Below are 12,338 nucleotides of genomic sequence, written 5' to 3'. Positions count from 1 at the left end.
TCTTGATTTCATGACCTGAATATAACACCTTAAACAGCTGAAATGTTTTACTTGTTATTCAGGTTTTCCATTCATGATGCACTTGATGTTTTTAATGTTCCTGCCTATGTTGCATAGCATATAAGTTACATGTAGACACAGTTCAAAAATATTTAATTAAGATAGATTAATTACAGTTTTAAAGTGAATAAAAGTTAAGCAGCTCTCAGGTGTGAACTGTAGACTAAAATACACAAACATTATTCAAGAAAAAATGAAAGAGTTTGAGAACAGGAACCAAACCTTGGAGATTCGGTGGCAAACCCTGAATGTGACCTGTCATTAAAAGATAGTGTGCTGTAGTTAGCGGGTTGCAGCCAGAAAAGAGTGAGAAACACTGTTCTAAGACAGTTCTAGCTGCATCAATCTCCCTAGATGTTAGTCTTTTTCTAGGTCTTATTGCTGACATCAGACCACACTTGTTTTGTTTTCCTTTCCCAATCTGTGTAAGTGGCTCTTCAGAAATGTGTGAACAGACCTAATCTCAGGTGGTAACTTGAGATTAGCTCTATCCATATAGTCCTGAATGCCAGTAATCTCAAGTTCCTTCCTAATATCTCATATTTTTAATATGATTCTGCCATTGATGCCATCTGTTCACTCTCCTAATGTTTCTTGGAACTCATATCTGTGGTCTCTAGTCTTTGATCAGTTTGATTTCGAATCCATCTCTCAGATCTGTAAGTTAATTAGTTTAAAGGCTGTCTTGTATGCAGTTTTTAACATTTTGATAATTTCTCTCCCATGCTAACCCTATATCTGTATTTGCTATGCTGTCTCAGCAAATTTTCTGTTTTGCAGATTCTAGGAGGGAAAAATTCTGCTGTTTAAATATGAGGATGGCTTATTTAGTCTTTCAACAGGATTTGTCTCTTGATTACACTATGGAGATTCTTACTCTTTGTATATTAATAAATATGTAAGCATAATAGAAAATTTTTCCCCTTGATTTCAGACATCCCCAACACCTGAAGAAACTGGATTCTGCGATAAAGTATTTGTTGATGAAGTCGGAGACACTCCAATAGTATGTTTTAGACAAGGTTAGTTTAGCTTTTTTTTTTATATTAATTAAAAATAATAAGGTTATTAAGTCTTGTGAAATATACACTACCTTTATTCATGAAATTAATTGTCAATTTTTCCACATTGTTTTTTGTTTTCTTATCTTATCTGCAAATTAAAATATCTATAATTAAATTTTTTTGAGCAGTCTACATCAAATCACTTGGCTTGTATGTGATTTCATTTATGCATATCTGTTTTAATAAGTGTGAAGAATAAATATTCTCTAAATGGACTTCACACATGAAAGGAAAAAACAAGATACAAAAGAAGTTGTAGTGGAACTGAGAGAGAGGAGAAATATTGGGAGCTTGGACGTTGAAAATATGAGACAAGAAGGAAAATCATGGTCCACTTTTTCCATTTCCATCAGAACATATTCATTCAGTGGTAGGCACATGTCCCTTGTGGTAACTTATCGACCCTAGTAGTATTCCTCCATTTCAAATATGGAGGGTTTGTTGTCTGTGTACTAAATTAAAATTGAATGATAATAGACATTTACATCTGGATGTGACAAATGGAGGGGGTGGGGCATCGTCCACATGCCTCTGGCTCTTTTCTAACAGCATGAACTTCCTCAGCATGTTTTTGATATCAGTTTGCATCTGCAGGTTTGGGGATATTCTTATGCAAATTAGCTTCCTAGCTCAGGCACTGTCAGTGATTCTCTTTGGTCAGAAAGGCATGTTTGAATTCCATCTGTGACATGAACTTTTGAAAGAGCTTTTTAATTGAAGGTGAATTAGTTGGCCACATATAGAAGTAGTAGGACTTTTCGTCACAAACAGAATAACTGGGTAGTAGAAAATGTACAATTAATAGGTCTGATTTTGTGTTTTTATGTACTATAATTGCATGTACTTGTGTAATTACAACTATGGACGGTTGCATAAGAGTACTGTGTCTGGACTAAGGGCTAAATAATCCAGAAACGCTGCTGCTCGTTTCTGGATTATTCAGCCAGAAGAGCTGAAAAAATTTCAAATGTGAAAATTTTTCAGCTCTTCTGGCCTCCAGTAAGCAGAGCATTTCTCTCATATCAGGCATTGGAATTCATTTACTACCTGAAGACATTAACAAACTTGAATGCTCATTATGGTATTTTAATTCACACCCAATTATGCAGTTCATGTCAGAAGTTGCAGTTCCAGTGGTGTTTTCTATTTTTTTGGTTATGTTCATGTGATTTTTTTTTTATTTTACTTTATTTTATTTTGATTAGATCAGTAAACTTTGCAGTAAGTCTGCTCCTTTGCTCTAGTCCTTGATGTACATATGCAACTGCCCACATAAACTGTGTTACATGTCCTGATATTGGTATTTATATTCCACATTACTATATTTGTGGGTGTTTGTAATTACACAGTAATGTAATGTGGGTGTTTGTAATGTAAAGAATTTGTAGATCATTATTTGTGTGGTTCTTGTAAACATTTTTCAGTTTACCCAGTAAATATTATATGATATTTTCTGCACTCTAAGATGGGTTTAATTGCACTGAAAATATTATATATAGGAGTTTTATTATTTTGCTTTTTTTTTGGGGGGGGGGGTTAATTTACTATCCAATTGACCTTAGTGAATTTGATTAGCACTCCTCTAAGAAATCCAGAATATGGGTAATGTAGCAAAAGATAGATATTCACGAGCAATGTTAAAATTGCTGATTTTTAATGCTTTCAGCACTATCAGAAATATAATTTCCAATATTTGTTTATGAAATATTCTGATTAAATTCAGTGAACTGCGTGTATATTTTATTTATAGAGTTGTCTTTGTCAGTCATAATATAAAATATTACTTTTTAGAACTAAGTCATATGATTTTACATATATTTGCAGAAAATTCAAAAATAAAATGAATTATCAAAATAGGCTGTCATGTAATTTATTTTTTTTTTATTTTTATTTTTTTTATGGTGTGTTGGTAAAAAAATTAACGCCATCAGCATGGCCTAAAATTCAGTCTTGTAAATACATAAAATTGTAAAATCTTGTACAATGTATAAAAGCAGTTTGTTTCTAAAAAAACATTAGTGTAATTAAACTGAAGGCTATTAAAAAAAAATTCTACATAAGATTTTTTGGTGGTACTTGTTAATTAAATGAGTATATTTGCCACTCTCACTGTAGTCAACATGCCACAGTTAACTTTGCTATGGTTCAGCAAAGTTAATAAAAACTTATAGATAGGTTGCATCTAATTTTGAGATACTCTCACTACTTCTCTGCATCACAATTAAACTTAATTTCTATTTTTTTCATGATAAAATGACAAATTTATTGGCCATGTAATTCAGTTGACTCCATGGATGTGCCTATTTTAATATCAGAAGAAATGAGAATTTTTTTTAATATTAATTTTTTAAACCAAATCTGAATAAGTATTGTTAGCTTTAGTTTAATACTACATTAAACAAGTGAAAGATTATTCAGATAACCTTCTGGAAAATGTTAAATATCAGAAAGAAATACTAAAATACTGATATATGTATATGTAGAAGGTATTTTACCTTGGGTATAGTAAATGTTAAAAATACCAAGCAATTTTAAACCCGGTTTTACTCCATTTCCCAAGTAAGCAAACAGACAAGTCACGTTTGTGCCTGCAAGTGATGCAAGTCTAGCTGATCCTACAGGTAGTGCAATACATCTATATCTCCTCCAGAGATTTTTATTTAATAAGGTTAAAACACCTTATGGCAACTTGTTCTGGTAAAATACTAATAAGCTCTGTATTACTAAATCTTGATATTTCTAGCTTAGCTCCCACTGACGAGACCTCAATAAAAGTCGAAACCGGTCTGGGTAGTGGCCCCTTGCCTTTAATACAAAACATCATACATCCCCTTCTTGGAGATGTGTTTTGGCATTAAGGGTAAATATTAAGATTAGTGATCAGAGCTTATGCCACCTTTACCACGAGTTGCCTTGGTCTTGCACTACCTGTAGGATCAGCTAGACTTGCATCACTTGCAGGCGCAAACTTGACTTGTTTGTCTGTTTGCTTACTTGGGAAATGGAGTAAAACCAGGTTTAAAACTGCTTGGTATTTTTAACATATATATATATATATATATATTTTTTTTTTACAGAGAGTAAAGAATCCAGGATATCTACAGTAATAATAAGGGGCTCTACAGCCAATCTCATGGATGACATTGAGCGTGCAGTGGATGATGCTGTAAATAATTATAAAGCAATTACCAAGGTATTTATGTAGAAAACTAATGTTTTAAATACATTAGTTGTAAATTTGACCTTTTGAATTATTATTACTCTGAACTTCCATACAGACATAACTCATGAGAGATCCAACTTGTCTGTCATACTACTCCTTAAACTTGTTCACTGTCCTCACTCTCACCGCCCTCTCAGGCAATACATTCCATGCTCCTACCATTCTTCATGAAAAAAAAATTAACTTCTTACTCACTGCATTCTTTTGCAACTTACTGGAATAGTTTCTTGTCTCCTTGCTCCTTCTTATTGTTTTACCATATGAAAAATCTCCCAGGTGTATTCAGAAAATACCTCTCGACAGCTAAACATATATCTTCCCTTTGTCTCCTTTCCTCCGTACTCTGCTAATTACATGTCCTCAGCTATCCTTATAGTCAATATTCTGCAGCCTCGACATGATTTTTGTTATCAACCTGTGCTCTCTACTATTAATACATCTCCATCAAATCCCAGTGACCAGATGTGACTTGATCCAGATCAAGGTTTGTATAACGGAACCACTATCCTCTTATCTCTGTTATTCAGTATCCTGACTACTTCAGTAGTCCTCTGAATTGTGTTCACAACCTTTGCAATGTGTCCTCTGAGCCTCAAATTTTTCTCTACTGTCACTCCAAGATTATGCACTTCCTCAGCTTCTGTATAGTTTCACCAAGAAAGAATACAACCTTTCATCTGTGAATACCAAATTTCAAAACTACATTTACCTACTTTTCCAGCTTATTCAAATCCTGAAGAACCATAACATCACAGTTACTAACTGTACCAAGTTTCACATCATTTACAATCACTGAATCTCTCTCTCTCTCTGTGTGTAATTAATCCAGTGGTAACATCTTTGACATAAAAGTCAAATAGTAATGGTCCCAGTATGAACCCTTTGAAATCCCACCTGTTACCTTCCTTTTCCTTAATATTGTCTCTCCCTTATCAAACAAGCACTCTGGTATCTGTCAGAAATCTGATTTCTAAATATCACTTATTTAGAAATGCAGTATCCTATCAAATACCTTTGCAAAATCTTGTGTAATAATGGTGTATACCTTCCCTTCATCAACTGCTCTTGTTACTTTATTATAAAAGGCAATCAGATTACTGAAACAAGAATATCTGTTAACATCCATACTTGGCCTTTGTAATTAATATTACTCTCATCTGCCCAATTTTGTATATGAACTGTTATCAATTTTTCCAATCTTAATTATAACCACAGGAGAAATGCTGTGGTTATAATTAAGACTGGAAAACCATAGTCCTCAGCTATCCTTATATTAATCCAGTGGTAACATCTTTGACATAAAGGTCAAAGTTAGTACATGCCCTTAAAATGTATTGAAATTCCCTCTAGCTCCACTGTCTTATACACATCTAAAGTACTCAGTATTTGGAATACATCCTCTTCATTCCCTTCTAACCCTCCAATCTCCTAACTTTCCTCTAGGAATTAAACTAACTTTACCAGTTTGAAATGCCTAAATATAATCATTAATCAGCTATTGATGTTTAATAATCATGTTTTTTAAATAACTTCCATGCACTACTGACCTTCCTCCCTTCAAATTCTTCTATTCAGCACACTGTCCCAAGCTGGATTCTAAGCATTGTAATCATGTGCCTTATCATTTCACATACATTCCTTTTTTTTCTTGATACTTCTGCATGCCTGTTCACCCTCCAAGTCAAGACTACATGATTACCTCCCACTTACTAGTTGGGACAAGTATGACATCTCAGTCAAAATTGGATCCTCTGATATTGACACTAAATCTAAAAATCTTGATTTTTGTGTTCCATTCACCACATGCTACCTAAGACATGCCTTGAGAATTCCAGAAATTTATTTCTTAACTACTGAATGCTCTTTTCCCTGACCAGTTTTTATTGCTGTTAAGTCCCCCATAATGATTTTGCATTTGCTTAACATTCCTGCTTATCCTTCTTAATATTCTCAAGCCTATATCAATATCCCACTAAATATCCTGTGCTGTCCATCTCTACTTCACACCATATAAAGCCATCACTATACCATTTTCCTCCTGATTCTCTGCCCTGAGAGGGCACAACTCATCATTTACCATAAATAACACTCCATCACCCCATTTACCTTCCCTATTCTGCAGAAATTTGCTATACTCTTTGATTTTTATTCTTGTCAGTGCATCCTCTTCCTCTCAGCCAAGTTTCATTGATACCATTAATCTTGAGACAGAATGAATCAATCATTGCACAAATTCATTCCCTTTATTCTCATACTCCTGGCATTTGTATATATAGAAAACCTAATGCATTGTATATATTCTCATAACTGTTATTACTCCACAGCCTACACAATAGCTCTGCAACATATATTATTCCTCTCCCATCTTCCAGGCCACTATAACTTGAGTTTCTTTACATTTGAAAGTAATAAATGGTATTTCAATTTAATTACGATTTCAGGCAGTGATCATATTTGACTTATAAATTGGTCATGTCACATTTGATACTATTTGTGCAGAGAAATGCCATTGTGAATTTTTCAAAATATGCTATTGGCCTTCTAGGAGACTTAAGTTCATCTAGGGTGGAAATACCTTATGAATTATTAGAAGTCAGTTTTTTGTTTGTAATGGGAAAACTAGAGCATCTCCAGATGAAAACTAATCCCATAACCATCTGAGACCAACTAACTCAGTGCTGAGATTTGTGTGTTTGTGTGTGTGGGGGGGGGGGGTATCTACACTAGTGGCCAAAATTGTGGAAACCTTTTGGAAAAAGTGTATTTCTGAGGTTTCATGGCTCATAACACCACTTTTTTTTTGGAGTAATACCATAAAATTATATATCAATGGAAAGATAATTTAATCAAGAATGTAATGCAATAACTTTTGTGAAGTATTTTTTATTAGAACAGCAGTTATAAAGAAGAAAATTGAAACACATAGAAAAAATGAGATATACAAAAATTCTCACAATTAAGTGAGTCAATGGGTAACCTTTAGCATTAATTATGGCCTTACAACGCCTTAAGATGGAGTGAACCAACTTTTTTAGTTCTGTAGCTGTCATAATGTGAAACCAAGATTGAATTCTTGCTTCTATTAATTGTGTTTTATCGGTGAACTGCTTCTGACTAACAAGTTTCTTTAGTCAGCTCCATAGATTTTCGATTGGGTTAAGGTCTGGTCTATTCCCAGGCCATTCCAGCAGTGGAATATGATTATCTTGAAACCACTTTTTGCACACAGCAGCAACATGACATGGAGCTGAATGCTGTCGAAATATAAATGCTTCATTATCTTGGAAAAGATCATGTGCGGAAGGCTTCAGTTTGGGCGCAAATATTTCAGTTATGTATTTTTGGGCATTTATCATCATCAAATTCCTGCCATGTACCCTCAAGGGGTGTACAGGATATGATAGTACTACATGAAAAATTTACATCATTACTAACTTCCTGTCTATAATTTTCCTCCAAATCAGTCTGTTACTTGTCAAGACTCCGACATTATCAGATCTTATATTTCTATCCTCTAAGGCACTTTATACCGTATCAATCCACCTATATCTTGGTCTTCCTCTGGGTCATTTTCCTGCCAACCTGGCAAAGAACATTTGTTTTGCTAATCTTTCCTCGCCCATTCTGTTTAAGTGACCATACCACCTGAGATTAGCTCTGCTAACGCATTCCTGGATGCTGACAATGTCAAGTTCTTTCCTAATATCCTCATTTTTAATATGATATTGCTATTCATGCCATCTGTTCACGCCTCTAATCTTTCTCAGGACTCTCATATCTGCGGTCTCTAGTCTTTGGTCAAGTGTTTTACTTCTGACCCAGCTCTCAGATCCATAAGTTAAAACTGGTTTGAACACTGTCTTGTATACAGCTAATTTAGTGTTCCGACTAATTTCTTTCTTATTCCATATGAATTTATTCAATTGACTTCCCACGATACCAGCTTTGTTGATTCTGTTGTCTATTTCCATATTTAATTTACTATCTTCACTAAAAATCATGCCAAAGTAGCTGAAATGTTTTACTTGTTCCACAGGTTCTCCATTCACAACACAGTTGACATTTTCAATGCTTCTTCCTATTTTCATTGTCTTTGTCTTTTTATTGCTGACCTTCATACCATATCTATTACAACAGTTATTCAATTTAGTCAGTGAATCTTGCAGACTAGTAGTGGATTTATTAAGAAGTATAACATCTTCCACATAAAGCAAAGAGCTGACATTAACATCTCCAATTTTGATATCATGTTTATTACAACTTTCCTTCATAATGTGATCCATATAGGTAATGAATGACAGAGGGAATAATGCACATCCTTGTCTGACACCAGATTTAACATTAAACCATCCTGCTGTACTTTCTTCAATTCTGGCTGCTGACTTACAACTCAAATAAAGACTAAGTATTGCTTGATATAATGCCCCATTGACACCATATAACTATAGTGAATTGAATAGATTCTCTCTTGGCATCTTGTCATATGCCTTTTCCAAATCGACAAAACTTAAATACAGATCTTTGTTATATTCCCATGATTTCTCCACTATTTATCGTAAAGTGAAGATCTGATGCTGACAGCCTCTATTTGACCTGAATCCAGCTTGTTCTTCACCAAGCTTTATTCCACAATTCTTCTCAACCGTTTCTCAACTATACTTGCATATATCTTACCAGGAACACTCAGTAGGGAAATACCTCTGTAATTCTCACATTCAGTTTTATTTCCCTTTTTATATATGGGTACCATGAGAGCTCTACTCCAATCATCGGGAATTCGTCCCTCTGTCCAGGCATTCTGAACCATGCAGTGCAGCCACTGTAAGACTTTTATACCACCATACTTCAGCATTTCTGGTCGAATATCATCTACTCTTGCTGCCTTTCCACATTTCAAGCCTTTGATGGCATTTTCTTCCTGACTGTATGCCAGTTGAGTGATTTTTAACACTGCTATCACTGCTTGTTTCATTTAGCAATTTTTCAAAGTAAAGTGTTTTTCTCCTGTTTTCATGTCACCTTTATCATCTCTAACTCCTTTTACAGCACTCTTTCCTCCATTCCTAAGCTTCTTCAACAACATCCAGAATATTTTGACGCCTTCTTGATATTTATTTTCTATGTTCTTGCCAAAGTCCTTCCATGACTTTTGTTTAGCTAGTTTTACACAGTTTTTAGCTTTCTTACATTTGTCTCTTTCTTTCTTTCTTTGTCTCTGTATTCTCTAAGAGCACAAGCTGACTTATTTGCCAGGAACTTTTGATATGCTTTAACTTCCTTTGTCCACCATGGAGTTCTGATTTTTCTATCCTTGCTGAAAACCTCACCACATGCCTCTCTGGGTGAATCAATCAGGGTTTTCTTCAAGGCTTGCCACTGAATCTGTAAAGTTTGGTTCCTATTCTCAAACCCTTTCATTTTTTCTTCAATAATCTTTGTGTTTTAGTCTACAGTTCACATCTGAGAGCTGCTCAACTTTTATTCACTTTAAAACTTTCTTACAAGTTATTCTTTTCAATATGAAATTCAATTTTATCCTGCTCAAGACTAAATAGTGATCACTTCCAATTTCAAATCCTCTGTACACTCTGGTGTCCTGCACCAGGGAGAAAACATCACTATGAACAATAACATAGTCAATGAGACTTTTCTTATTCCTTGCTGCCTTTTTTCTCCATGTGAATTTGTGCACATTTTTATGTTGGAACATGGTATTAGTAATAACCTGTCCATGTCCTGATTAGAAATCCAACAAATATTTGCCATTATTATTAGCTTTGCTCTTTTCTCCAAATTTTTCCAAAATATTTTTGTATGTCTCACAATCACTTCCTACTCTGCTATTTAGATCCCCAACAAGGACCAACTTTTCCTTTTTCATTGTGTCAGCTGCTTTTTCTAAAGCCTCAAAAAATTCCTCCACTTCTACCTTAGTAGAACCTTCTGTGGGACCATTGGCACAACTAAGTCTCATTGTCCAGTTCCCCATTCTCATATTTGCCCACATTAGTCTACTTGAGACTGACTGCCATTCAAGATTAGCCTCGTATTTTGTGTTGAATACTATGGCTACTCCTTTTCCTTGATTGTCATTGCCTGAATATAACATTTTGTATTTATTGCTCAGAAAGATCTCACCAGTTTTTGTCTTTTTTGTTTCAGTCACCCCTATTTTGTCGATCTGGTACTTATCTAATTCTTCAGCTAGCTCATTTCTTTTCCATTCAGGCTTCTTATGTTGATAGTACCGATCTTTAACTCTGGTGATGTTCAGTTGGGGTGTGTTGTCAGATTTGGGCATTTATATTCCCATTAATCATGCAAATTCTGCCCACACCTTTTGATGTCATGTACAACCGCAGATCATAACACTAAGTGGGTGTTTAATGCTAGGTGTAATGCAATCAGAATGCAAAACTTCTTCTTCCGTATTTTATGCCATCACTGCCAAACAGGGAGATTTTGGGCTCATCACTCCAAATAACACTGTCCTATTGTTCTGTTGTCCAGTTAACATTGGTTTTAGCCCAGTTTAATCTTTTCAACCTTTGTTTGAGAGATAAAAATGGCTTTTTACGTGGAATTTTAGCATTTAGGCCAAATTCCTGGAGTCTGCACCGAACAGTCCTTGCAATCAACTTTGCATTGCATTGAGCCATTTCATCTTGTATACACCCAGATGATTTTCTTCTGTCACGTAGGCACAGTCTCTCAATTCCTCTATCATCACTTACTGTTGTGCACCTTTTCCTGCCTTTACCAATCTGGTTTTGTAGTGATTGAGGCTCCTTAAACCTCTTCAAAAATTTAGAAATGCCACCTTTGGTTAAGTTTCCAATAATTTTTCTTCTAATTTCTTGATAACTGTAGCCTTGTTCACTTAATAGTACTATTTTAAATCGCTTTCTGGGTGAACAGTCAACTATTTGCTCTATTTCTTTGATTTTATTACGTTTTACAAGCTCACTAAATGAAAGAACACACACACACAAAAAAAAAAAAAACTTGATAGCAATCATAACACACTGACAAATGTCCTCCTCTCAGCTCTAATACATGACATCAATAGCTGAATCCTACTGTGACTTTTGAGACACCCGAGTGGCTCTCTAAACACTCATGCTCATTGGCTACATTCAAATGAAGGAAAGCTACTTCATATATCAACCTAAGCAAGTTGTGCTTTTTTTCTGGTTAATTGGCTATAACTTTTCATAGAATACAGATAATTGAACTAACTTTGTTGCATTACATTCTTGATTAAATTATCTTTCCATTGATGTACTAATGTACTAACTAACAGAGAGCCATCTGGCCATTGGTTTGGATCCCACTGTGACATGAATGTTTCTGGAATGGCCTTAGATTGTAGACGATTGTGGTCACCAGAGGTGAGATCAGCAACCTTCTTATTGGAAGCCTGAAGTTGCTTGAAAAGGTATTGGTCTCTACAGCATGGTTTCCAGATTAGGAATCCTTAACTCATCCATAGTACTTATATGATAGGTTCATGACATTTTGTGGTCGGATATACATAAAAGTCACCACTTGCCAAACAGATATGCATAACACAAGATTCACCTCTCCATGAAGAGGTTGACATGTGACTGTTTATACTCAGAACTTATTTTTCTCCTTGCTTTCAAAAAAAAAAAAAAGATGCTTGAGAAAGCATCCTTTTTTAAAAATCTTTTATACATATGCTAATAACACAACAATGCTGATGTATTTAACTGTGTTTAATTAAGAAATCATAAAAAATTTCAGCCTACAAACATAACTAATGCTTTCATAAAGAAAATTAATTCACTGCTTCTATAATCCATTTGCCAAAGATTTTTCCACACGTTTTCAAAACTAACAGTAAAAAATTAGCCCATGTTTGTTCTAAATCTCTTTCTCACTATCTTTTTATCATGCTCTCATGCTAAGTATAACAACTTCAGCTGTCTGTTTTATGTATGCCCTGAATTAACTAGTGAATTTACTTA

The 12,338-nt window shown here is 34.6% G+C and overlaps 1 protein-coding gene across 1 annotated transcript in view; it reads left to right on the top strand.

Moving 5' to 3' along the window:
* Positions 1 to 12,338, top strand: part of LOC150096155 (T-complex protein 1 subunit theta-like) — a 176,128-nt gene that overhangs the window by 131,642 nt on the left and 32,148 nt on the right. The window contains exons 11-12 of the mRNA XM_090409473.1: positions 995 to 1,082; positions 4,202 to 4,317. Of these exons, the coding sequence (XP_090265599.1) occupies positions 995 to 1,082; positions 4,202 to 4,317 (204 nt within the window). The remainder of the gene's footprint in view (positions 1 to 994; positions 1,083 to 4,201; positions 4,318 to 12,338) is intronic.

Source organism: Typopeltis vanoorti, chromosome 19, assembly GCF_054136105.1.
Source record: "Typopeltis vanoorti isolate ZY-2024b chromosome 19, IOZ_Tvanoo_1.0, whole genome shotgun sequence".
Lineage (NCBI taxonomy): Eukaryota > Metazoa > Arthropoda > Arachnida > Uropygi > Thelyphonidae > Typopeltis > Typopeltis vanoorti.
The sequence above is the reverse complement of the archived record's forward strand: the minus strand, read 5'-3'. Positions and strand labels throughout refer to the sequence as shown.